General features: G+C 42.8%; 1 protein-coding gene across 1 annotated transcript; it reads right to left on the bottom strand.

The window, feature by feature from the left end:
* Window positions 1-625: 625 nt before the first annotated feature.
* On the bottom strand, window positions 626-23,790 carry LOC145400984 (glutamate receptor U1-like). Its single transcript, XM_080273344.1, has 8 exons — window positions 23,605-23,790; window positions 18,519-18,622; window positions 8,846-9,022; window positions 6,850-7,064; window positions 6,284-6,501; window positions 4,540-4,820; window positions 1,004-1,186; window positions 626-830 (listed from the first exon to the last, which is right to left on the bottom strand). Exons 1-8 carry the CDS (start codon window positions 23,788-23,790, stop codon window positions 626-628), a joined length of 1,569 nt encoding a protein of 522 aa, XP_080129470.1.
* Between the last annotated feature and the right edge of the window lie 134 nt (window positions 23,791-23,924).

Below are 23,924 nucleotides of genomic sequence, written 5' to 3'. Positions count from 1 at the left end.
CTCCTTTGCAGACGAAAGATCTTCCCTAAGGTTGAATAAAATTGTCTGACATAGTAAAAATGAATACATTGAAGATATCACAGTGCTAAAGTTGTTACAGGCTAATGAGGAGTAATGTCTGCTGCCCTTAAATCACTGGGGTAGTTATGATAGCAAATGGTGACTAGAATTTACCACTTTACCACTGTCAGTGTTATTACTACATTTTTCAAAATATACAGAATGTCGTAGTAAAGCTGCGTTCTTCTCGCCACTTTTACTTGGCAGTTCTGTCTTGTTGAAGGTCCACTAGTAATCTTTAGAGAAATACTGCCGTACAAGCCTTTGCAGTCGCACGGAAAATTCAACTGCAACCCCGAAAAAGCCTCCACCAAGATCGACTTGCCGGGAAAAAGTTGCCAGAAAACCGCTTGTTTGACACCGCCTTGACTCTCATAATGAGTTCACAAATGACACTAAAAAGTTGAGGGCTTGACTCCGGCAGTCCCTGTCATCGGAGTTCCGTGTTGCTGGTTCCTTTGTTGCTGACGAACACAGTTTCTGGTTATTCCTCTTTTGCCGTGTCCCATCCGTGTCCAGCGGTTCCGATTTTGCTGTGATTCATCTGTTTCTGGCCCCTCTATTGCTAGGGGTCCCTCTGTCGCTGGTGGAATCTCTTTGGATGGAAGTCCTTCCACCACTGGCGGTCCAAGTTCCTGGTTCTTCTACTGCTGGCGGTCCATGGTGGTGGTCTCTTAATTGCCTGTGGTCCTCGTATCATCAGCGGTTTCTCTTTTCCCGGCAGTTTCTCCATTATTGTCGGTCTCTGTTGCTGGTCTCTCAATTTCCAGCTGGTCTTTTATTGCCGGCGATCCATGTCTTGTAAGACTGGGCAAAGAGGAGTGGCCTGGGACTCTACTACAGGTGTACCAGATTCAGCCCCATCTACCTACTTTTACCTCCTCTTGCTACGGTCCATCGGTTTCTGGACCATCTTTCTCCGGTGGTTCCTCGGTCTCCATACCGTCTCTCCACCAGCAGGACCGACACCGCCAGCACAGCCATGACCCCGAGCTGCAGGAAGGCGGTCATCACGTTGGGCAGGGTGGAGGGCTTCAGGGAGTCCACGCCGGAGCAGTCCACGGGTTTGGGCAGCCACTCCAGCGAGAACTTGGACACCACGCCCGTCTCTCGGAGGTGCGTCAGGCTGGGGAGGTGAGGGAGGAGGAGGGATGGTTAGAAAGGCTGGGGTGAAGGAGGAGTGGTTACTGTGGTGTATGGTGGTGAGATTCGTGTGGTGTGTGGTGTTGGTGGTGCAGGTAATGGTGGAGATTGAAAGGTGTTTGATGGAGATGTGTCGTGTAACAATGGTGTAGAGAGGATATGGTGGTGGAGATGAAGGAGTAACTGATGATGGTGGTGGAGTTACTTTTTTTAAGTGAATCAGCCTCCACATTACATTTTCACAAAACTTTTTATTTTTCCATACTGTTTATCCCTCCGGTCACCTCACAGGCACATGGCAATTAACCTGCTTCCTCAACTCTCACTCTTCATTTCTGTCCCTCCACCGTCGTCAGCGCTTCGCTACTATACGTCAGTGTTGGAACTACTGTACAGTATACCCTGTCCACTTGACCTAAAATTACCACCTTTTCATCTTGCAATTACCACTTCTTCATCTCGCGTGCTGAGCAGTAACGAGAAATTAACAGTAAGTATGATGCTGGTCACGAAGAAGTGCTAAGGAAAGGATGTAAGCTAGAGCCGTAGTATTGTTTAATCTGTCAAGGGAGTACGGGAAAAAACTGTAATAGGACGAAAATCTCCCACCACGTTGAGGTAGATGAATTGTATAATGTTGCCACGCAGTGCTCTTTTTACCCACGCATTTACCTCCATGATCTCTTTGTTATTCCACTTCGTTTCTCACGAAGTGGAAAATTAGGGTATGTCCGGTCGTCCGTAGGCCTGTTCCACGCTCTCAGAAACCATTTGTTGGAATTTTCTTATATTTTGTATGATTGTAAGGCCATATAGGAAGTTGATGCCCGTCTTTTCGAAATTTTGAAAAAAAATCCAAGATGGCTAACATATGAGCAATTTTCTATTTTTGAAACTTTAAATCCTTTATATATCATTTACTTTCACAGACAGGTTTGCAGGTGGTAACGAAGTGGAATATAGTCTCTCTGGGAATTGTTGTTGTCGGTACCAAGTCATTTTCCTTCCATTTTCCACATGTCCTTTTACATCGCTCTTCGTTTCTCGTTATTATCTTTATCTTGTCATTTTCCTTACTTTTTTCTCACGTTCCTTTACTTCGTCCTGTTTCTCTGTTGTTATCAGTTTCTCGTCAGTTTCCTTCCCTTTTGCACACGTTCCTTCCCTTCCTTCCTCCGCTTGTCGTTGTTGTTACTAGCATCTCTACATTCTCCTTCCGTTTTATACACGTTCCTTCCCTTCCTTCCTCCGTACCACCCAGTCTCTTCACAACATCATCCATCCTCACGTTTTCAGTTTCTATTCAGTTTCACACAGCAATTCGTCTCCGTCTCTTCCAGGAACGTCCATGAGCATAAGTTTGTGGTCACTTTTCTGTCAGCTAAAGGTTCGTCGACGCTTTTTTCTCGGTTGTAGCAATAGAAGGCGTAACATGAATTATTTATGTGTTATTAGTACGAAATAGCTTAATGGCAGGGGACAGGGCGACATCGAGGCGATTTGTTTGTAGCCACCTCTTACGGGATTAAGGTGTCTGGCATTAGATAGATAGATGGCACGGAATACAGGAAAACAGTGTGAGAAAAAAGGATGTTCTCTGTCGTCTGGGGAGAAATATGGGAGGCAGGACACAATGCTGGCTGTAGGATTGTTGGCGAGTTTTTTCACCTGCCTGTACCATCCATCACTGCCCCTCGCCTCCATTTACTCTTAGATTACTTCCCGCACCAGGTTCGTATCCAGGAATTATGTTCGGGTGAGGCTGTTGGTTTATGATGTGGCAGACGGGGGTGCGGTGGTGGGGGCAGCGTGAGAGTGGTGGCTACACGAGAATTACCTCTAGTCCTTTCACCTTAACTTGGTCTAGATTTTCATCCTTTTGCAGCTTATTTCACGTAGCTCAGAGTAAAATAACGCTGTGGCTTTACGTCCTTTTCATAGCACTTCTTCGTGACCAGCATCATATTCTAGCGTTACCCTTTGTTTTTACAGTTGGGCAGCGAGATGAGAGAGGGCATTTTTAGATCAGCTTAAAGTGAAAAGAGTGTAAAATATTTCGTCTACCCCCCTCTCCCGTGTGTGTGTGTGTGTGTGTGTGTGTGTGTGTGTGTGTGTGTGTGTGTGTGTGTCTGTGTGTCTGTGTGTGTGTGTGTATTTATCTACAAAGGCAGGTTTATGTCATGTCCCAATGCAACTATTTAAAGAAGTTGGTCTTTTTAAAGTTATCATTGTAATTTCATGCTCGAATTGTGTTTTTATTTTTTACACACACACACACACACACACACACACACACACACACACACACACACACACACACACACACACTCATTACAGGTCGTCTCTTCATTCAGCATTTCTTAAAAATTTCTAAGATTTTCCTTTTGTCTCTTATTATCTCATTTAATCCCATGGCGAATTATTATTATTATTATTATTATTATTATTATTATTTTATTATTATTATTTTATTATTATTATTCTATCTATCTATCTATTGCCAGACGCCATAATCCCGTAAGGGGTGGCCATTTGACTATGAGTTATTTGTTTTACGGGGAGGGGTACTAACCCTCCACCAACCCACTTGCTGACACGCAGGGTGCACGTATGGTTTGGTTATATGGTTACCACCCAGTGCTGTAAATGGTTTCTTGGCTTACAGGAAACCATTTGACTTGTCACTCAATGTAAAGCCACCTGTAAAGGAAAGAAAAGCAATAAGAAGTGACAGGATAGATGGGAGAAATAGGAAGAGAGGAGGGCAGGCACAGAAAAAGAATGATAAAGGCTAAGGAAGAAGTAGGCAGCACTACATCAAGTGAGTGGATAATGGTCGCCACCACTTATTATTATTATTATTATTATTATTATTATTATTATTATTGTTACTATTATTATTAATATTATTATTAATATTAATATTATTATTATTATTATCATCATCATCATCAACGTCATTACCATCATCATCATCATCAACGTCATTACCATCATCATCATCATCAACGTCATTACCATCATCATCATCATCATTATCATCATCATCATCATCATTATTATTATTATTATTATTATTACTTCTTGGACTACAGGCAATTTCACTCAGGAGAGACTTTTCAAACTGCTGTGGAGAGAGAGAGAGAGAGAGAGAGAGAGAGAGAGAGCGAGCATAGGGAACTGGTGTCCATTTTCCCCTTCAGCACCTGTCCCTCTGCCTGTCAGTTATGTATGGATATTTTTGTGACCTCTCTGTCTCTGTCTCTGTCTCTGTCTCTCTCTCTCTCTCTCTCTCTCTCTCTCTGTCTCTGTCTCTCTCTCTCTCTCTAACCTAACTTTTCCCCGCCTCCTATCACGTACTGGTAGTTGATGACATGCCAAAGCTCCGAATCCTTGGCGACTGCGAATGTGGTTGGCACCGTGATGTAGGCGTGGGGCAGCATCAGCAAGGAGCAGTCGTGGGCGAACTTGGCCTTGAAAGTAAGTTCGTCCATCAGTTGAATGTACCGCCCTGAAGCCACCCTCTGCAGCCCCCCAGCGTCCGTCAGCGCCAGGGTAGGGTACACTGGCTGAATCATGTCCCGCCACACAGCATGATACAGCCCGTCCTCTGAGCTCTGTACCGTATATCAGAAATAATGGTTACAGACGGTACAAGTTACTTTTTCCTACACTGCATGGTACAGCCCGTCCTCTGCTCTCTGTACCGTACGGCAGATGTTATGGTCAGCGACGGTGCAGGATGCGTATATAACATCCCCGACCCTCCATGGTACAACCCGTCCTCTGCGCCCTGTACCGTATGTCAGAAGGTATAGTTTGAGACGGTACAGATAACCTTCCCACCATGGATCGCTTTAAAATGTGCGCGTAGGTGATACACTGCAGTTATTGTGACTATCAGGAGGAGAGAAACAAAAGATGCGGGTCACAGTTAGAAATACCATCCAATCGCCCCTGTCCTGCGTGTCGTGTTGGAAGGATTTACAGATGCATCAAGTCCAGGGGGGGCCATGCATTTTTGGGAGGCTATGTATAGGTTTTGTCATGTTCCGCCTCACTGCATGGTACCCTACACCACCTTCCCTGCACCCCGTACCATGCGGGAAAAGTTACACTGAGAAACGGTACAAGGTAAGAGTATGTCACTGTACAGCCTTCCGTAGGAGCTCATTATCGTCATCGCCTTCATCATCATCACCATCAGCATTATCATCTCTATCATCATTGTCACCATTATCATTATCATCATCATTACCAGCACCACCAGCACTATCATCACCATCAATATCATCATCATCGTCATCACCACCAGCACCACCATCATTATCATCACTGTCAGTATCATCATCATTATCACCACTACCATCATTACCATCGCCATCAGCATTATAGTCACCATTATCATCATCATCATCATCATCATCATCATCGTCACCAGCACCACCATCATTATCATCATCAATACCATCGCCATCAGCATTATAGTCACCAACATCATCATCATCATCATCATCATCATCATTATCACCACTACGCCTCCTAGCACAGCCGTTCCTAGGAGCCCTGCACTACACGCCAGAAGTTCAGTTACAGTCAGAGATGTTACAAGATTCAGTAATACAAGTGTTGGAAGGGAAACACGGGAAAGAATCTACCATGCTGCAACACGACAAGGAAAGAATTGACCATGTTGCATCAGTGCAAGGAAATAATTGACCATGATGCACCACAAGGAAAAAGTTGACCATGATGCAACACAAGGAAAGAGTTGACCATGCTGCAACACGGTAAGGAAAGAATTGGCCATGATGCAACACGACGAGAAAAGGTTGACCATGTTGCACCACGAGAAGGAAAAAGTTGACCATGATGCAACACAGTGAAAGAATTGACCATGTTGCAACACGACGAGGAAAGAGTCGATCGCTAAGGAAAAAGAAAAAATATTGAATTCCACTTGGCACAAAGGCAGAAAAAGAACATTAATATCTGACCCTACATGAAACTCAGGATATAATTTTCACCTCCGTAATTGATCTTTAAGGTAAGGAGTCAAATCAGTCACAATCTCACCCACCTGGAAAGCCTCATCGACGGAAGAACTCTTGATGTATCCCATGGAGTAGGTTCCGTCTTGGTGCGCCTCCTGCAGGGTAGTGAAGGGCGGGGCGACGGAGGACACGGCCAGGTTGGAGATGAGGAAGCAGGTGTAGTAGACGGAGAAGAGGGAGGTGGAGAAGAAGGTGGTGAGCAAGACGACCCGACCTGACACGCTGCTGACCTGTAACGACGTGCCTTAAGGTGGAAGGAAAAAGGAGAAGTGTTAGATGTATACTGGCTATGGGGAGGAGGAGGAGGACGAGAAGAAGGAGGAGGAGAAGATGTTTTAGATGTATACTGACTGTGGGAAGAAAGAAGATAAAGAGGATGAGAAGGAGATGATGATGATGATGATGATAATGGTAGTGGTGGTAGTAATGGTGATGATGATAGGAGTCGTGATGGTATAATATAATGATGATGATGATGGCAATAAATACTCTTGAAAAATTAAAAGCATATCAGAGTAGGAAAACATGCTAGCTTACTGTATCTCCATAAACCGTGGTGTTGGTGTGGGGTTAAACAAGAGTAGTGGCTTACTTTGGCCACAGAGGGCGCCTATGGTGGTGATGGCTGTGTCGCCGAGTGTGCAGGGTTGTTGCTCTGTGGGTGAGAGGGTGAGGGCGGTGTAGGCTGTCAGCGTGGCCGCCCCCAGCACCCCCACCAACGCCACCCACGCCGGCCACTTCAGCTCCCGCGTGTAACTGCTCCACACGGCGTTGCGACTGCTGGGACGCTGCACCACTAGCTTGTACCTGCACCATAACACCACCACCTCAACACACTGTACCGTACCTAACCTAACCTAACTCGACATCACCCAACCTTACGAAATCTGACCTAACCTAATACAGCCCAACTTAACCAAGCCTAACCTAATCTGACATAACCTAGCCTAACCCGACCTAACGGAACCTAGCTAGAGTTGACCTAATCTGTGAGAGTAGTCGAATTCCGTCAGATAAAAACACAGCGACAATAATGATAGTGAAGGGGAATCAAAATATGGCTGAAAGACATCATTGTAAGAAAAATTTGAAATGTGTATTGGGCAGGTAGTTTTGCGTGGACGGGTAGGAAAAATATATGCAGAAAAAACTTGCTGGACTGCTTTTAATATTACTGAAAAAAAAATGATCAGAAGAAAGTAAAACATCCGATAATGCAGACGGTAGCAAGCAATTATTGAACACACACACACACACACACACACACACACACACACACACACACACACACACACACTCAATTACAGCGTGGAATGAAGTGCGTCTAATGAAGTGTCTGGATTATTGAGTGAGGATCGTGTGGTGAGTTACTGAAGGCTTACTGGCTTAGAGGAGATGACAATGCATAATGACTGTTATTGCTAGGAGGGTGTTGTTATTATTATTATTATTATTATTATTATTAGTAGTAGTAGTAGTAGTAGTAGTAATAGTAGTAGCAGTAGTAGTAGTACAATGACTACTACTACTGCTGCTACTACAACAACTACTACTAATACTCACTATATTTTATTATTACTTTTATTATTATCGTTATTATTATTATTATTAATAGTGGTTATCCCTATACTACTAATGGCTAAAACGATGTCTGAAAACGCTTTAAATTTTTGAAAATCTGAAAATGCTCTCAGAATAAAAATAACAAAGGAGAGAGAGAGAGAGAGAGAGAGAGAGAGAAGGATAAATGACCAAGATGCCTTACGTGAGTCTTGTGCTGATAGTGAGAGAGAGAGAGAGAGAGAGAGAGAGAGAGAGAGAGAGAGAGAGAGAGAGAAACCACTGAGGAATACAACCCAATCAGGAATACAACTCTGAGGAATACAACCCTGAGTGAGGAATACAACCAAAGTGAGGAATACAAGTCAGATTTTACCTTAGTGTAATGAAGTCAAAGCAGAAGTCAGTGTGAGAAGCGGGGAATACAAACCAACCACTGCGGCGTGAGATGAAGTCAAAGCGAGAAGGGAGGTGAAGGAATACAACCCAGACTTTACCCGACTGTAGATATGAGAAGAAAATACAATATAGAAATGGTGTGGAATGGAGTGAGAGAGGAATTCAAACCAAGCAAAAGTCAAGAGCTGAGGAATACAAGGTGAAGTGAGGAATACAAGGCGAGATGAACACAAGGTGGAGTGAGGAATACAAGGTGAGGTGAGGAATACAAATGAAGCTAGGAAAACAAGGTGAGGAATACAAAATGAGGTGAAGAATACAAGACAAGGTGAGGAATACAAAGTGAGGAGTATTAGGTTAGGTGAGGAATGAAAGGTAAAGGAGGAGTACAAGGTGAGGTGAGGAATACAAGGTGAGGAATGCAAGCTGAGCAGTTTAAGGTGAGGTGAGGTGAAGAATACAAGGCGAAGTGAAGAATTCAAGATGAGGTGAGGAATACAAGGTGGGGGAGGAATACAAGCTGAGGTGAGGAATACAAGGTTTGGTGAGGAATACAAGGTGGGGGAGGAATACAAGCTGAGGAATACAAAGTGAGGTAAGGAATACAAAGAATCCAACGTAAACCTTACCCCAGAGTGGTGAAGTCAAAGCAGAAGTCAACGGCCTGTGCCCGCTGGAGGGTGTGGTCTATAGGAGCCACGATGACGTCAGCCTCCCCCCTGACAACGCCCCCCACCATACCGTCCCACCCACCGTCACCTTGCACTGTCCCCCACCGACCGTCACCAGGCAGATCGCAACGGTAGCTGTGTGACGGTCAAGATAAATCAGTGTATACTCTTTTTACACTTCAGTATACACTATATATACTTTAGTATACCCTATTTACCCTTCAGTATACTGTTTTCATTTTAGTATACTGTTTACACTTAAGTAAAGTCTGTTTACACCTCTGTATACCCTATTTACACTTCAGAATACTCTACACTTCAGTATCCTCTATTTACACTTCAGTACACTCTCTTTACACTTTAATATACTCTATTTACTCTAACTAGGATGCCTTCACGTGGTGGCACTGATTTAACAAGGCTGTGGAGCTGCCCGGTGACACAGACATCCCTCAATTCCTTCCCTATCCCCCACAAAAGAGGATGGTGGAATTCAGAAGCAGGACAACTTAAACCTGCAGTCCACTGGGTTCACTTTTCGATGAACCTGGGGCTACAACAACAACTACTACCCTCCTCGTCCTCTTCCTCCTCCTACTACTACTACTATTTTTACTTCTACTGCTACTACTACTACTACTACTACCACTATACTACTACTACTACTACTACTACTACTGTAACTTGGATTATATTATCATCTCTCAGCCTTGAATGCTGAGCTGTAGCAATAAATTAACACTGCATTATGGTGCTAGTCATGAAGAAGTACTATGGAAAAGATGTAGGCTACAGCTATAGAACTGTCTTTTTCTGCCACTTACCGTAGCAACATGAAATAAGCTGCAAAAGGACGAAGGTCTGGATCGGCGAAATACTACCTCAAGTGACTCTACACCTGGTGACAAACTAAATGGAAGGATGATGATGGTGATGATGATGATGATGATTGGTATATTAACTGCTTAATTTAAGTAGCAAAAAAACCTTACCAGTTCAGTTCCTAATCTTCCTGTTTGTCTCTTGCTATCAGTCTACGCTGGAGAAAGAAAAAAACGCGTCGGGAAATCGGACTAACATGGGTTAAAAAAAAAAAAATGAAAAAATCAGCAGGAAATACTCTCATAAATATGATCAGAAATACAGAAAATAACCACAAAGAGGAAGTGAATTAGTGAGATATTTCTGCTTAAAATCAAACCGTTACACTTTTTGTTCTAGTTACAACAACAAAAACGATAATAATAATAATAATAATAATAACGGTTCTTCTGGTGCTATTATAAAAGTTTACATAGCCTCAAAACAGAAAATTAGTATCGACGAAGCGGTCACGTGACTACCCATGTGCTCTGTTTTTATGCTGCATCACTTCAGTCGAGATGAAACAGTGGTGAGGTTGGTGTATACGCATGTTGTCCTTCGTAAAATGAGCTTATTTCAGCATGAACTTCTCCCACTTGGACTCAGAACGCTGTAAAATGCCCGTTACAATGTCCCGGAGAACTACAGGTGTGAGAAGAATGTACAAGATGAGTGAAACAGAGAGGAGATTGCGAGGATATAACCCGAGCGTGCGTTTAAAGGACCCGCCCATTCGCCATTTTCAGGTTAGTGCTGTGGACGTTTAACACATTCAGTCTGTTGACATCATTTTCTTTTTAATGACTGCCACCATCTGACGATTTATTTAGCTTGTTTAGACCTTTCATACTTGCTGTGGATCGTTTATAGTTTAAATGTATTTCACAGCAAGGTATTTCACAAATTAAAATTGTCAGATCATTATTGACTGGTTCTAAGCGAATTATTTTACCAGCACTTCAGTGCATAAAACCAGAACAACTTATTGTAACTTAGGCTTATGCTAGCTTAGCACTGAGGTTAGGTTTAAACGTGCGTATTACCTATTTCATTGCAATTTTCGAATGCTGTGCTAGTGAGTAATTAGTTGATTTAGTGTTCGTAGTAAATTTCGGGGTGTTCATACTGTAAAGGACATTTGTATACAGAATTAATATAGATAATAACAGGTCGGGTTCTAGAATATTCTACCGCAGTATACTTCCGCACTGGCAAGACAACGAAACATTTTACTTATTCCTTGGTTTCTTCTCGGGTTGCGTCGTATTATTATTATTATTATTATTATTATTATTATTTACATGTTGACTTTATGATGATTCTGTGGTAGGTATATATAAATGATAGCGATTATAATACATTCGAAATACGGTACACAAAGATTTCCCGAGTGCCATCCAGTATTTGACCACGGTATTATCATTCATTTGTGATAATTTAGCCATCTGTCAGTGTACGATAGTGTTGCTTATTATTATGCCTTTGAACGAAAATTTTATTTCAACAAGTACCTTTATTACTTGTTAAAGATACTGTTGAATATTCACTGAGCACAACGCAAGATTGATCCAAAGTTAAAGCAGGTAACATTTTGATCTGAATTAAGACAGACCACTGATCATCCGCAACTCTCTCTCTGTCTGTCTGTCTGTCTGTCTGTCTCTCTCTCTCTCTCTCTCTCTCATTCATTTCAACTTGCATAATGACGAAAACAATACGATTACCCACATATAAAAATCGTAACTCTTGCCTATTGTGTTGTATCATAATTATCAGTAAGTGAAATTTCAATATGCAGTGGGGAAAAAAAACGACACATCTAACCTTTTGAAATTGTTTTCTGTGCTGTATGATTCACAAAGCTTAAAAGTACGCTTTATCTTCACAAAGCTTTTCGTACGATTTATCTTCATAAAGCTTTAAGTGCGCTTTATCGTCACAAAGCTTAAGTATGATTTCAAACGATTAAGTACTATTTCAAAGCTTTAAATACGAGTTCAAGCCTTAAGTACGATTTAAAGCTTTAAGTACGATTTCAAAGCATTAAAAATTCAAAGCTTTAAGTACGATTTCAAAGCTTCAGGTACGATTTCAAAGTTTTAAGTACGATTTCAAAGCTTGAAGTACGATTTCAGAGCTTGTAGGTACGATTTCAAAGCTTTAAGTAGGATTTCAAAGCTTTAAGTACGATTTCCAAAGCTTTAAGTACGATTTAGAAGCTGTAAGTACGATTTCCATAGCTTTATGTACGATTTAAAAGCTTTAAGTACGATATCAGCATGTAGGTAAGATTTCAAAGCTTTAAGTACAGGTACGATTTTAAGGCTTTAAGTAGGATTTCAAAGCTTTAAGTACGTTTTCAAAGCTGTAAGTACGATTTCAGTATGTGAATTAAATATTTTCCACTTGCACTGTTCCCGCCGCTGTGAAACCAGAATACAATCTCTTGCTTTTTATTGATTTATTTATTTTTTGAAGATATAATGCAGACATCTCGCTCGGGAAACACTGCTGGAAAGATACAGAGGAAGAGCGTTTTAAAACACCTTGGGCAGAATGATCAAGTGATTGTGTGTGTGTGTGTGTGTGTGTGAATTCGAGTGTGTGTATTTATGCCTCCGAGCGTATGTTTTTTTTTTTCTTTTTATCCTCGTGTGTAAACCCAGTACTTGTGCCAGGGTTTGCTTCAGTGGCCACAGAATATCATCATTTCTAGACCCCCACTTCAAAGCCTTCCCAGTACCACTCTTTTTGCCTCGCTTTGTGATTAAAGCTGTTGAGAGCCACGCCGAGGGAGCCGAGATGTTGTCAGGATTTGTTGGGATGGTGTCTTGTTATTTTCTGCCTCTGTCTGTTTGTGTCTCTGTCTGTCTGTGTGTCTTGTCATTCTATGTAGATCTATTTATATAAAAGCACGAGAGAACAAATATCCAGGATTTGGTGAGAAGGTATGTTGTTTGTTACTCTCTCTCTCTCTCTCTCTCTCTCTCTCTGTTCATATGCCTTTTGAATGTTATTTTCGTGACCGAGTTTGCCTGTCCTACTAGATTGCTTTGATGCAGTGGCGTATTCAGGACTGTGTGTGTGTGTGAGAGAGAGAGAGAGAGAGAGGGAGAGAGAGAGAGAGTGATTCTGTTGGAGCCATATCGATGGTTTAGTTAAATTTGGGTGTAATTGGAGAGGGAGAATTTCACGTGGTGGCACCGATATGACTGGGCGGTAGAGATGCTCGGTTAAAGATCGTAAGTTTGTGAACTGATGGCAAGTTTGTGAATTGATGTTAAGTTTGTGAATTGATGGTAGGTTTGTGAATTGATGGTAGGATTGTGAATTGATGGTAAGCTTGTGAATTGATGGTAAGCGAGAATTGATCGTAGGTTTGTGACATCAGGGCAAAGGCGGCGGAGATAGGCCATAGTTTCCCCCCACTCGATGTACCAACTCAACCCCGGACGTGATACAGAATTGCACCCTCGTATGAGCGGGGATATCGAGCATTGTGGGTTTTAGGGGGAGGTTGGGACTTAGAATAGTGGTTGTCTGCATCAATAACCACGTGCAGTTGATAAGTATAAATCCTAAGCCTCCTCCTCCTCCTCCTCCTCTCTTGAGTAGGAGGTGCCAGATGTATGTCGACATCCTTCCTGACCTCGTTAAACTTCACCTAATGTAACACAGCTGCCATATTTGTTTTTCTTTTCTGACGCGTCGTGCAAAAGAGCATCAAATGGCCGGAGAAACACACCAAGCTTCTCACAGCGTAGGGATTTTAGCCAGCAGAGGATACCGACAAGTAGAAGAGGTGTAGGCTAGTATCAGGTGAGCTTTTTTGTTGTTTTCCGACTGTATTATGAAACAGACTTTGGGAGGTATTTTCAAAGCCATGTTTGTCTAGCACAATGAGTGTTGACCTCATGCCTATAATTCATGTCAGTCTGTGTACATCTCGGTGTGAGTATATGGAAATTACAGTAGGGGTAGGTATGATATGTATGTGGTGGTGTACACTGCATGCAGAAGTGGCAAGAAAGTAATTTAGTGTACTGTTAAAAGGTGGCCTTATTTTCATCTCTTTTTCTGCTGTACCTCTGCTGTCTAATATACCTGTGTTGAGGGAAGCTTGGTTAGTTTCTCTGCCTGTGTGTGAGTCTCTTTGATGTGGTACGCCAGGGAGGGAAGCGACGGACCGACATTAAGTGTGAAGTAGACACAGTGGAATAGCAGGCTAACTTTTGTCTCTGTAAATGACGAGCAGTGGTGTCAGTGTGTCGACCATCATGACTCCCGTAACCCACACCTGTCATACTGAAACACCTCACTTCACCTCACATCACTTTAGCTCACATTACATCACATCACCTCATCCCACCTTACCTTCCTTTACCTCACCTCACCACACCTCACGTCACTTCGCCTCACACCACCCCACCTCACTTCATATCACTTCACATCATCTTTTCTTACCTCACCTCACCTCACTTCGCCTCACACCACCCCACCTCACCTCATATCACTTCACATCATCTTTTCTTACCTCAACCCACCCCAACTCACCCCACAAAAGTTCATCTCGCCCCACCTGTTATCAGTAGGGGTAATGCTGGGTAATTAACTCACCTCTCGCGCCACCAACGTATATCCTCAGTACCTTAACGACCCGCGCCCTAATTGGGTTGTAAAAAATATACAAATTGTATTTTAGACTACAGAGTCCACTAATATTTCGCTGGAAGGCCACCGGCAGTACAGAATTTAGTGTTATTAATGTTATTTTTTCCTAATGTTACTTTTAATGTTACTTTTGATATCACTCGTAATGTTACTCACTGTTACTTTTAATGTTACTCTTAATGTTACTACTCCGTGTTACTCAGTTTTATTACTCGGTGTTACTTACTCTTCTTGTTACTTATTCTTAATGTTCCGCCGACAGTAGCTACAGAATTTAATATTGCCTAGGCTACTCATAATGTTCCTTGCATTTACACGTAATATTATTCCCTTCCCTGTCAGTCAGTTGGAAAAGATCGCTCACTATTCCCGTGGGCTTAGTTCGCTTTTGGTGTTGATGTGGATGTGATTGAATGTGTCAAGAGAAACACTTGGAAATGGTTTGGTTATAAGGAGAGGATGGAGAATAGAAGACAGGGAGTGTGAGTGAGGTGGAGGGAAAGGGGGAAGGGGAGACCAAGGATGAGATGGGGAGATGGAGTGGAGAGATATAAGAGAGAGGGGGGGGTGAGGTGGAGAAAGGACAGCTACGTGGCAGAGGACAGGTAGACGAGGAGGCGATTTGTTTGTAGCCACCTTTAGGGAATTAAAACACCTGGCAATATATAGGTAAATAGACCATCACTTTTTCCCTAACACATCACATCAAAAATTTATGCAGAGCCACTATGCATATCAGCCTGCACAGGAGAGGGTGAAGTAGAAGAGGTGAAATATGCGGCGAAGTTTTTCTCCTACTTTGCATAACTTTGGATTCACAAGGAAGTTACAGTTTCCCACAAAATCTGATAAAGCATTAACGTTTAGCTTTTCTGGTACTGTAGTTCTGTTTCGGTCTGTGAGGTGGAGGCAGGATTCCGGGGGCTTGAATGGTCTGTGAGTGATTATCTGGCCCGTATCGCTGAACATGGTGCTGGTTGTACTCCCTCTTTTGTACATTCTCTTTCTTTGTTTCAGGTTCTTATCGCATCCCATCTTTTGAGGAGGGGGAGGTCACGATGATGATGATGATGGTGATTGTGATGATGGTGGTGGTGGTATGGTGGTGATGGTGATGATGGTGGTTATGATGTTGATGGTGGTGGTGGTGACGATAATGATGATAAAATTGATACTGAAACTGATACACATTGAGCCATATTTTCATCATTAACGTAAACACAAGGCGGATACTTTATTGAATATATAAAAATCCACCATGCTGTATTTTCCCCGCCGCCCCTGTCGCCTTCCTTCCCACAGTATTATAGTTATTACGTGGAAGGGGAGCCGCTCAACCACATCCACCACACGACCTACCCGGGTGTATTTTTTCATGACCCTACGCGATCCGAACTAGCAAGATTGGTTTGGTTAGACTGTTTGTTAGTTCTCTTTTTTTTTTTTCTTTAATGCAAGGAAGAAGGAACCAAAGACTGATTAAGTTAATTTGGAATACGTTTAAATTCAGTGAAGCTTCTCTCTCTCTCTCTCTCTCTCTCTCTCTCTCTCTCTCTCTTTCTCTCTCAAAGACTGATTAAGTTAATTTGGGAAACGTTTAAATTCAGTGAAGCTTCCTCTCTCTCTCTCTCTCTCTCTCTCTCTCTCTCTCTGCTTCCTATATAACCACCAATATATCACTAACTTGGCGGCGGTTGATTCCTGCCTCTCATTGCATCTTGAATAATCTACGCAGATAGTATACGGGTAGCAAGTAGATGGGTGGATAGATTAACGGATAGATGGAGAAAGACAAATAGATATAATTGAGTGGATATAAATCAATCTATATCGTCCTATTTGTATGTAGGCTACGTATAGATAGATAGATAGACAGACAGATAGATACAGTGGATGAATAAACTTAGATGAATAGCAAAAACAAGCTGGTAGGTAGACAGACAGATAGATAAATGGCCAAGCTGATAGATGCACAGCGAGGCACCGGTAATACAAACCAGTGTAATGGAGCTTGGTAAGTGGCGTCCATGATCAGGTAACACAGGATATACTGTAGGAAGCTTCGTACGGTAACATTTCTTGATATTTATTTTGCACATTTTACTTATGGCATCTAGGTGCGTATTTTAAGCGATGTACAGTAGGTGCGTATTTTAAGTGATACAGGTGCGTGTTTTAAGTGATACAGGTGCGTATTTTAAGTGATACAGGTGCGTGTTTTATGTGCTATAGGTGCGTGTTTTAAATGATATAGTAGCGTATTTTAGGTGATACAGGTGCGTGTTTTATGTGATATAGGTGCGTGTTTTAAATGATACAGTAGCGTGTTTTAAGTGATAGTTGCGTGTTTTAAGTGATACAGGTGCGTATTTTAAGTGATATAGGTGCGTATTTTAAGTGATACAGGTGCGTGTTTTAAGTGATACAGGTGCGTATTTTAAGTGATACAGGTGCGTATTTTAAGTGATACAGGTGCGTATTTTAAGTGATATACTGTAGGTGCGTGTTTTAATTGGTATAAGAGGCATCGTAACACCTCTTCCCAAGCGATTTACTCTGCGTATTTTACTCTGATACTCTCGTTGATGTTATATATTTCAGTTATCGATACAGCTGGCTTCGGTAGCGTGCAGGAAATGTGTAATCTGCAGAATAAATCGCTTAGGAAGGAGTGCGACGGACCGTATAACCATCCCTCCACCTATCCACAACCCCTCCTCACAAGCCTGCTACCACGTCATACAGATTTCATGCAGATTTCACTATCGTATTTCACACCCAGACTTTCTCGGGTACGGGTTAATCTCTTCAGCCCGAGTGGTGGGTATTTGAAGCTAGCATGCGTAGATGAGGCTATGTGCACGTGAAGTACTGTGCATAGTTGAAGCTGTGTGCACGTGAAGTACTGTGCATAGTTGAAGCTGTGTGCACGTGAAGTACTGTGCATAGTTGAAGCTGTGTGCACGTGAAGTACTGTGCATAGTTGAAGCTGTGTGCACGTGAGGTACTGTGCATAGTTGAAGCTGTGTGCACGTGAAGTACTGTGCATAGTTGAAGCTGTGTGCACGTGAAGTACTGTGCATAGTTGAAGCTGTATGCACGTGAAGTACTGTGCATAGTTGAAGCTGTGTGCATGTGAAGTACTGTGCATTGTTGAAGCTGTGTGCACGTGAAGTACTGTGCATAGTTGGAGCTGTGTGCACGTGAAGTACTGTGTATAGTTGAAGCTGTGTGCACGTGAAGTACTGTGCATAGTTGGAGCTGTGTGCACGTGAAGTACTGTGCATAGTTGAAGCTGTGTGCACGTGAAGTACTGTGCATAGTTGAAGCTGTGTGCACGTGAAGTACTGTGCATAGTTGAAGCTGTGTGCACGTGAAGTACTGTGCATAGTTGAAGCTGTGTGCACGTGAAGTACTGTGCATAGTTGAAGCTGTGTGCACGTGAAGTATTGTGTATAGTTGAAGCTGTGTGCACGTGAAGTACTGTGCATAGTTGAAGCTGTGTGCACGTGAAGTACTGTGCATAGTTGAAGCTGTGTGCACGTGAAGTACCGTGCATAGTTGAAGCTGTGTGCACGTGAAGCACTGTGCATAGTTGAAGCTGTTTGCACGTGAAGTACTGTGCATAGTTGAAGCTGTGTGCACGTGAAGTACTGTGCATAGATGAAGCTGTGTGCACGTGAAGTACGGTACTGTGCGTAGATGAAGCTGTGTGCACGTGAGGTACTGTGCATAGATGAAGCTGTGTGCACGTGAAATACGGTACTGTGCGTAGATGAAGCTGTGTGCACGTGAAATACGGTACCGTGCGTAGATGAAGCTGTGTGCACCTGAAATACTGTACTAAGATGAAGCTGTGTGCACGTAAAAGTACTGTGCTTAGATGAATCTGTGTGCACGTGAAGTACTGTGCTTAGATGAAGCTGTGTGCACTTGAAGTACGGTACTGTGCGTAGATGAAGCTGTGTGCATGTGAAATACTGTGTGTGGATGAAGCTGTGGGCTCGTGAGGTACTGTACTAAGATGAAGCAATGTACTCACGTGAAATATTGGCCTGAGATGAAGCACTGTACTGAGGTGAAGCACTGTACTTACGTAAAGTTCGTCCGGGCTCTGATTTCGTCCCACACGGCGCCCATCAGACCCGCCACACGCACCCCACCACTGCCATTGTCGCTCAACTCGGTGAGGGGAGGGTGCTGGGCAGGGGACGCACACAGAAGCAGAGGAAAACATGAACGAAGGGGGAGTTAGGATGGATTGTGGAATAGTAATGTACACACACACACACACACACACACACACACACACATACACACACAGTCTCTCTCTCTCTCTCTCAACACCTCTTTCTTAGCGGTTTATTCTGCATATTTCACGTCAGAGAGACGTTTATGTAACTGGGTAGCTCCTCCGCCCACTTATATCAGTGTCACCACCTGAAGGCGTCTCTCCAGCATACTTGGTGGAGTTCACAACCTAAATTAATTACCGACAGTCGTTAAGTGGAAGTGGAGAGAGAGAGAGAGAGAGAGAGAACTGGGTCGCGATGGAGGGGCCTCAGTGATGGTGTGGTCAATAGCCTGTGTGGTGATGACCTTCAGCCACTTCACCCCGAGGACCCTATTATTATTATTATTGCGGGTAACATTATTGTTATTATTATCGTTGTTGTTGCTATGATTACCAGAATTATTAGTGATTATTTATTACAATTATTATTATTATTATTCTCTGGATCGCAAGACGTCAGGTATATGCCGTTATCCATCCAGCTATTGTCCAGTTCACCCTCACCCCGTCAGAGGCGTAGGGGCATGGGGTTAGGTTGCTCTCTTCAGAAACGTAAGGCAAGAGAGACTGGTTACTCTTCTCTTAGCGGCATTACATTAGCAATACGTTGGCAATAAACCCCAACCGTCCGTTAATTCAGAACCTGGTGAGTCACAGTTAGCTGGAGCATCACACTAGACCACCAGGCATTGATAAGAAAAAAAAAAATTTGAGGGCAGCGTGTCAAATACACTACACCATAAACAGCACCAAGACCCATCCTTGATCTCCCATCATACATGTTCCATAAAGGGGCACGAAAAATAAAGTTCATATGTATATTATATGAAAATGTGCTTTATATACTGTACATGGTGAATAAATATTTGAATGTGTTGCAAAGCGAAAGAGGTGAGCAGAGGGTGTGTACGGATCGCTGAGGTACTCGTTAGCATCCAGAATATTGCGTGCAGTTTTTCATGAAGTCTGTTGGATTGACGCCAATTGGAGTGGCACAATCGTACATCAATTGACGCCAGCCGCAATGAAAGGGGTAAAAGGCCCCTCCACACTGGCCAGAGGGCGTGAAGCCGATTGGACTCTTTAATCAAGTGCGTTGGCTGCCGTGGAAAATTGGAGTGTGTGTGTGTGTGTGTGTGTGTGTGTGTGTGTGTGTGTGTGGTGAGGGGGTTATCATAGTGGGAGTTTATCCTTAGCTGACACAGTGACCTTGCCTGACCTCGCAATTGCAGGCCTAGGGGACATGGAGCAGTAGATTTGACACACACACACACACACACACACACACACACACACACACACACACACACACACGTGGATGTATGATTAAGAGTGGCAGTATAATTGTGGGTGTGAACGTGATGTGTGACGTGGAACGATGTTAGTGTGAGTGTAGATGTGAGCGTGAGTTTGGGTGTGGGTGTGAGTGAGTTACTTGTAAACGTGTGTATAAGTGTGAATGTGAGTGTGTACTGAAGATGTGAGTATGGATTTATAAAGTTGAGTGTGTGTAAGGGTGAATGAGTGTGCTTGTAGATGTGTGTATATGTGAGTGTGAGTGTAAATGTAAGTGTGAATGTGAGTGTGCTTGTGGATGTGTATATGTGATGTGAGTGAAAGTGTAAGTGTGTATGTGAGTGTGCTTGTAGATGTGTGTATGTGTGAGTGTGTGTAAAAGTGTGAATGTGAATGTGAGTGTGCATGTAGGTGTGTGTATATGTGAGTGTGAGTGAAAGTGTAAGTGTGAATGTGAGTGTGTATGTAGGTGTGTGTATATGTGAGTGTGAGTGAAAGTGTAAGTGTGTATGTGAGTGTGCTTGTGGATGTGTGTGTATGTGAGTGTGGTGAAAGTGTAAGTGTGAATGTGAGTGTGTGTTGCAGCGGGTACATGGGAACACACTGCAAATTACGTCATGCAGGCGAGAGAATGAACGAAAGCACAGAGAATTGTTGCGCTCTCTCTCTCTCTCTCTCTCTCTCTCTCTCTCTCTCTCTCTCTCTCTCATGTGTGTGTGATAGAGATAGATAGTAGATAGATAGGTAGATAGATAGATAGAGAGAGAAAAAAGAGAGAGAGAGAGAGGCTAATTGCATGACTAGACATGTCCCTGGGAGGAGGCTGGGTGTGCGGTGTGCAGAATAATTTACACTCCTCTCTCTCTCTCTCTCTCTCTCTCTCTCATAGTCCCTGCAAGCCTGAAAATAAAAAGCCCAATTCACTCCTATTCAGTCTCTCAGCCGTCACATGTAATAATTTCCGCCAAGCACTTCTCTAACTACCATGACGTAGTTTTGCTTTTTTTCTTTCTTTTTTTTTCTCATCTCCACCAAACGATTTCACACAATGCAGTTAGCTATATTTTACAAGAGTCATGTGCGCCCTCAGCTGGAATATTGCTCACCCTTGTGGAGTGGGTGTGGGGAGTTTGCACTAAAACAACTGGACAACATTGAGAACAAAGCCGTAAGAATAATTTATAACGTTTCAATTATAAATGAACTACCACCCCTACAAGCAAGACGGAATGTTGCCACCCATGCATTATTTAACAGGTACTTTCATGGCAAATGCTCAGACGAAGATGCGTCCATAGTGCCACCTCTCCACGCTTTCCCCCGCGCTACACGGGATCTGGTAGAACTCTTGACTTGACCGTCTTATTGTCTTGTTGCGGAATTTCTGCCATCAGAATTTATTTCCCAAGCTGCATCTCTTTGGAACTCGCTTCCCCAGAGAGAGAGAGAGAGAGAGAGAGGGAAACACACACACACACACACACACACACACACACACACACACACAGGGGGTTTCTTGCTATTCCATATTTATAACTGACTCATAGAAAAGATACCGCAGTCACAAGCCTGTATTTTAGTCAGCTAAGGAAGCTTCTGAACACCTTTTCCCAAGCAGCTCATTTTGCTTAGTATACCTTACTTATCATATCCGTGTTACATAAATCATTCTAATATCGCCGTACTCTGCGTAGATCTAAATAATAAAGTCAGACTGTGTATGTGTGTGTCTGTCTCTGTGTTTGTTCGTGTCTTTACGAGAACTCTAATAGATATCGACCTGATTCTTTTTGCATTAGGTTGGGGTAAGTCCAGGGAGTGTCAGAAAAATACTAAACAAAAATTTTGACGATCAAGCGCGAAGCGACGGCGCGAAACTCTCGGAAATAGCGACACGCGAAAATATGCGCAAATAGTTTTTTTTTTTTTCGACTTTTGGGTCAGGAGTGTTTATTATGGGCTCAGAAACTGTAAGGAAACAAAGATAATGGTATTTGAAAACATTTTGCGATGGAGAGGCCATAAAATTTGCGGGCAGACACTAATAATGTGTAAAAGCATATTAACAAACCATACCCAAAACTAAATCGTTAAGGAAGAGGTGCTGGGGAGCCTCCTTAAGCGACGAGGATACGGTAACAAAGAGTCTTGAAAGAACGATTAGGTTTGTTGTTGTTTAATTCCCTTTGTGGTCGTCTGGAACCTTACATCTTCATAAGGTGACTCCCTTGAGAGAGAGAGAGAGAGAGAGAGAGAGAGAGAGAGAGAGAAGAGTTATCCAGCCATTTCTGTGAGTATTGCGAAACGCTTTCAGGGGTAATTGTTGTTAATGTCGGTGGTAATGGGGGGGGGGGTGATGAGGCGCCCTTGTCCCCTCCCGATATCCCACCACACACACACACACACACACACACACACACACACACACACACACACACACACACACACACACACACACACACAATTCGTACCGTAACTCCCACACGCAGGTGCTTTTGATTTTTACTGGCAGGTAACCTTGGTCTTGGAGATAATGTCTTCTGTTATATATATATTTTTTTATCTGAAACCAATCCCTAACTGTAACGCCGAAGTCCCGATCAGAGAGAGAGAGAGAGACAGACAGACAGACAGACAGACAGACAGACAGAGAAAGAGACAGAGAGAGGCCGATATTTCCATCATTCTTAAAACAACATAGCTACAAACCGACAAAACAGATTACCCTGGTTTTCACGAAGAAGGGTATCATTCTCCAGCGGGTACAATCTCAGCCAGGCATCGGACGCAAGAGGTCATAGGTCAGGGGCGAGGCAAACTCAAGCAGTTATGGTTCAATTTAGACCAAATTTAGTGATGGGGTTGACAATAAGAAAAAGAAGAAGTGATTTTTAATTTTGAGAATAGTCGGGCCAAAGGTAAAAGTCACCGGGAAGAGTGAGTGGTTTGATGTTTTAACTCAGATACTTTGCTTCGATTAAGAACAATTTTGCTGCAAGAAATGAAGGTCAGGCTCGGAAAAAGTTATATCATTTGGAGGACAATAGGTTAAAGTCCAATTTCACAGAGCAACGTCAGCTTAAGTACTTTTGATCTGATTTGCACCATACTTGGTGGAAGGGTTGAGGGTCATACAATGATGGAGTAGTTAGGTCTTGAGAACAGTCGGTCAGAGGTCGAGGTCACAAAGCAAGGTCAAATGTTCCTCCTTAGATGGTCAAGGGCGGGTGTTGCATCCTCCTCCTCCTCCTCCTCTTCCTCCTCGTTCCTCGTATTATTATTATTATTATTATTATTATTTATTATTATTATTATTATTATTATTATTATAACAACATCTAAAAAATGGAGAAACCAGGTACAAATATGCATTGTGTAAATCTTTTGAAAACATACGATTAACATAATGCCGAAATGGGTAGGTAACTGGTGGAAACAATGAACATCTGACCCTCTCTCTCTCTCTCTCTCTCTCTCTCTCTCTCTCTGGATGTACCGTATATATATTTTTTTAATTTACAGAATGAAACAGTTATCTTAGCGTAAGTGCACTCAAGCAGAAAAGTGCCATAATTATACACCTGTTACTTACCTTGCAATTGAAAAAAGAAAAATACAGGGATGAGATGCCACGTGCCGATGGGGTGCCACGTGCCGATGGGGTGCCACGTGCCGATGGGGTGCCACGTGCTGATGAGGTGCCACGTGTCGATGAGGTGCCACGTGCTATGTCTACATTTTCATCCTTATTAATTTTCTCAAAGCTATTTCGGTACATCCATAACTGGGCAACTCTGATTTTTTTTTTTTTTTTTTTCCCAGTCGCATCACTTCTTGTCTTTTGTAGATAATTGACAGCGAGCCATCAACCCCCCAATAACTTACTTCATTCCAGTCTACCGTTTCATTTCC

The sequence above is a fragment of the Coenobita brevimanus genome, chromosome 54 (genome assembly GCF_032717465.1).
Source record: "Coenobita brevimanus isolate Jiangsu-jjx chromosome 54, ASM3271746v2, whole genome shotgun sequence".
Classification (NCBI taxonomy): Eukaryota; Metazoa; Arthropoda; class Malacostraca; order Decapoda; family Coenobitidae; genus Coenobita; species Coenobita brevimanus.
This window is presented reverse-complemented; position numbering and strand designations above follow the sequence as displayed.

Coding starts and splice junctions, on each gene's coding strand:
- LOC145400984 (XM_080273344.1), bottom strand. CDS start 23,790: ATGTACCGAAATAGCTTTGAGAAAATTAATAAGGATGAAAATGTAGAC. Junction 18,623..23,604: donor TTTCTTTTTTCAATTGCAAG/GTAAGTAACAGG, acceptor TCCCCTGCCCAG/CACCCTCCCCTCACCGAGTT. Junction 6,502..6,849: donor AGGCGCCCTCTGTGGCCAAA/GTAAGCCACTAC, acceptor TTCCACCTTAAG/GCACGTCGTTACAGGTCAGC.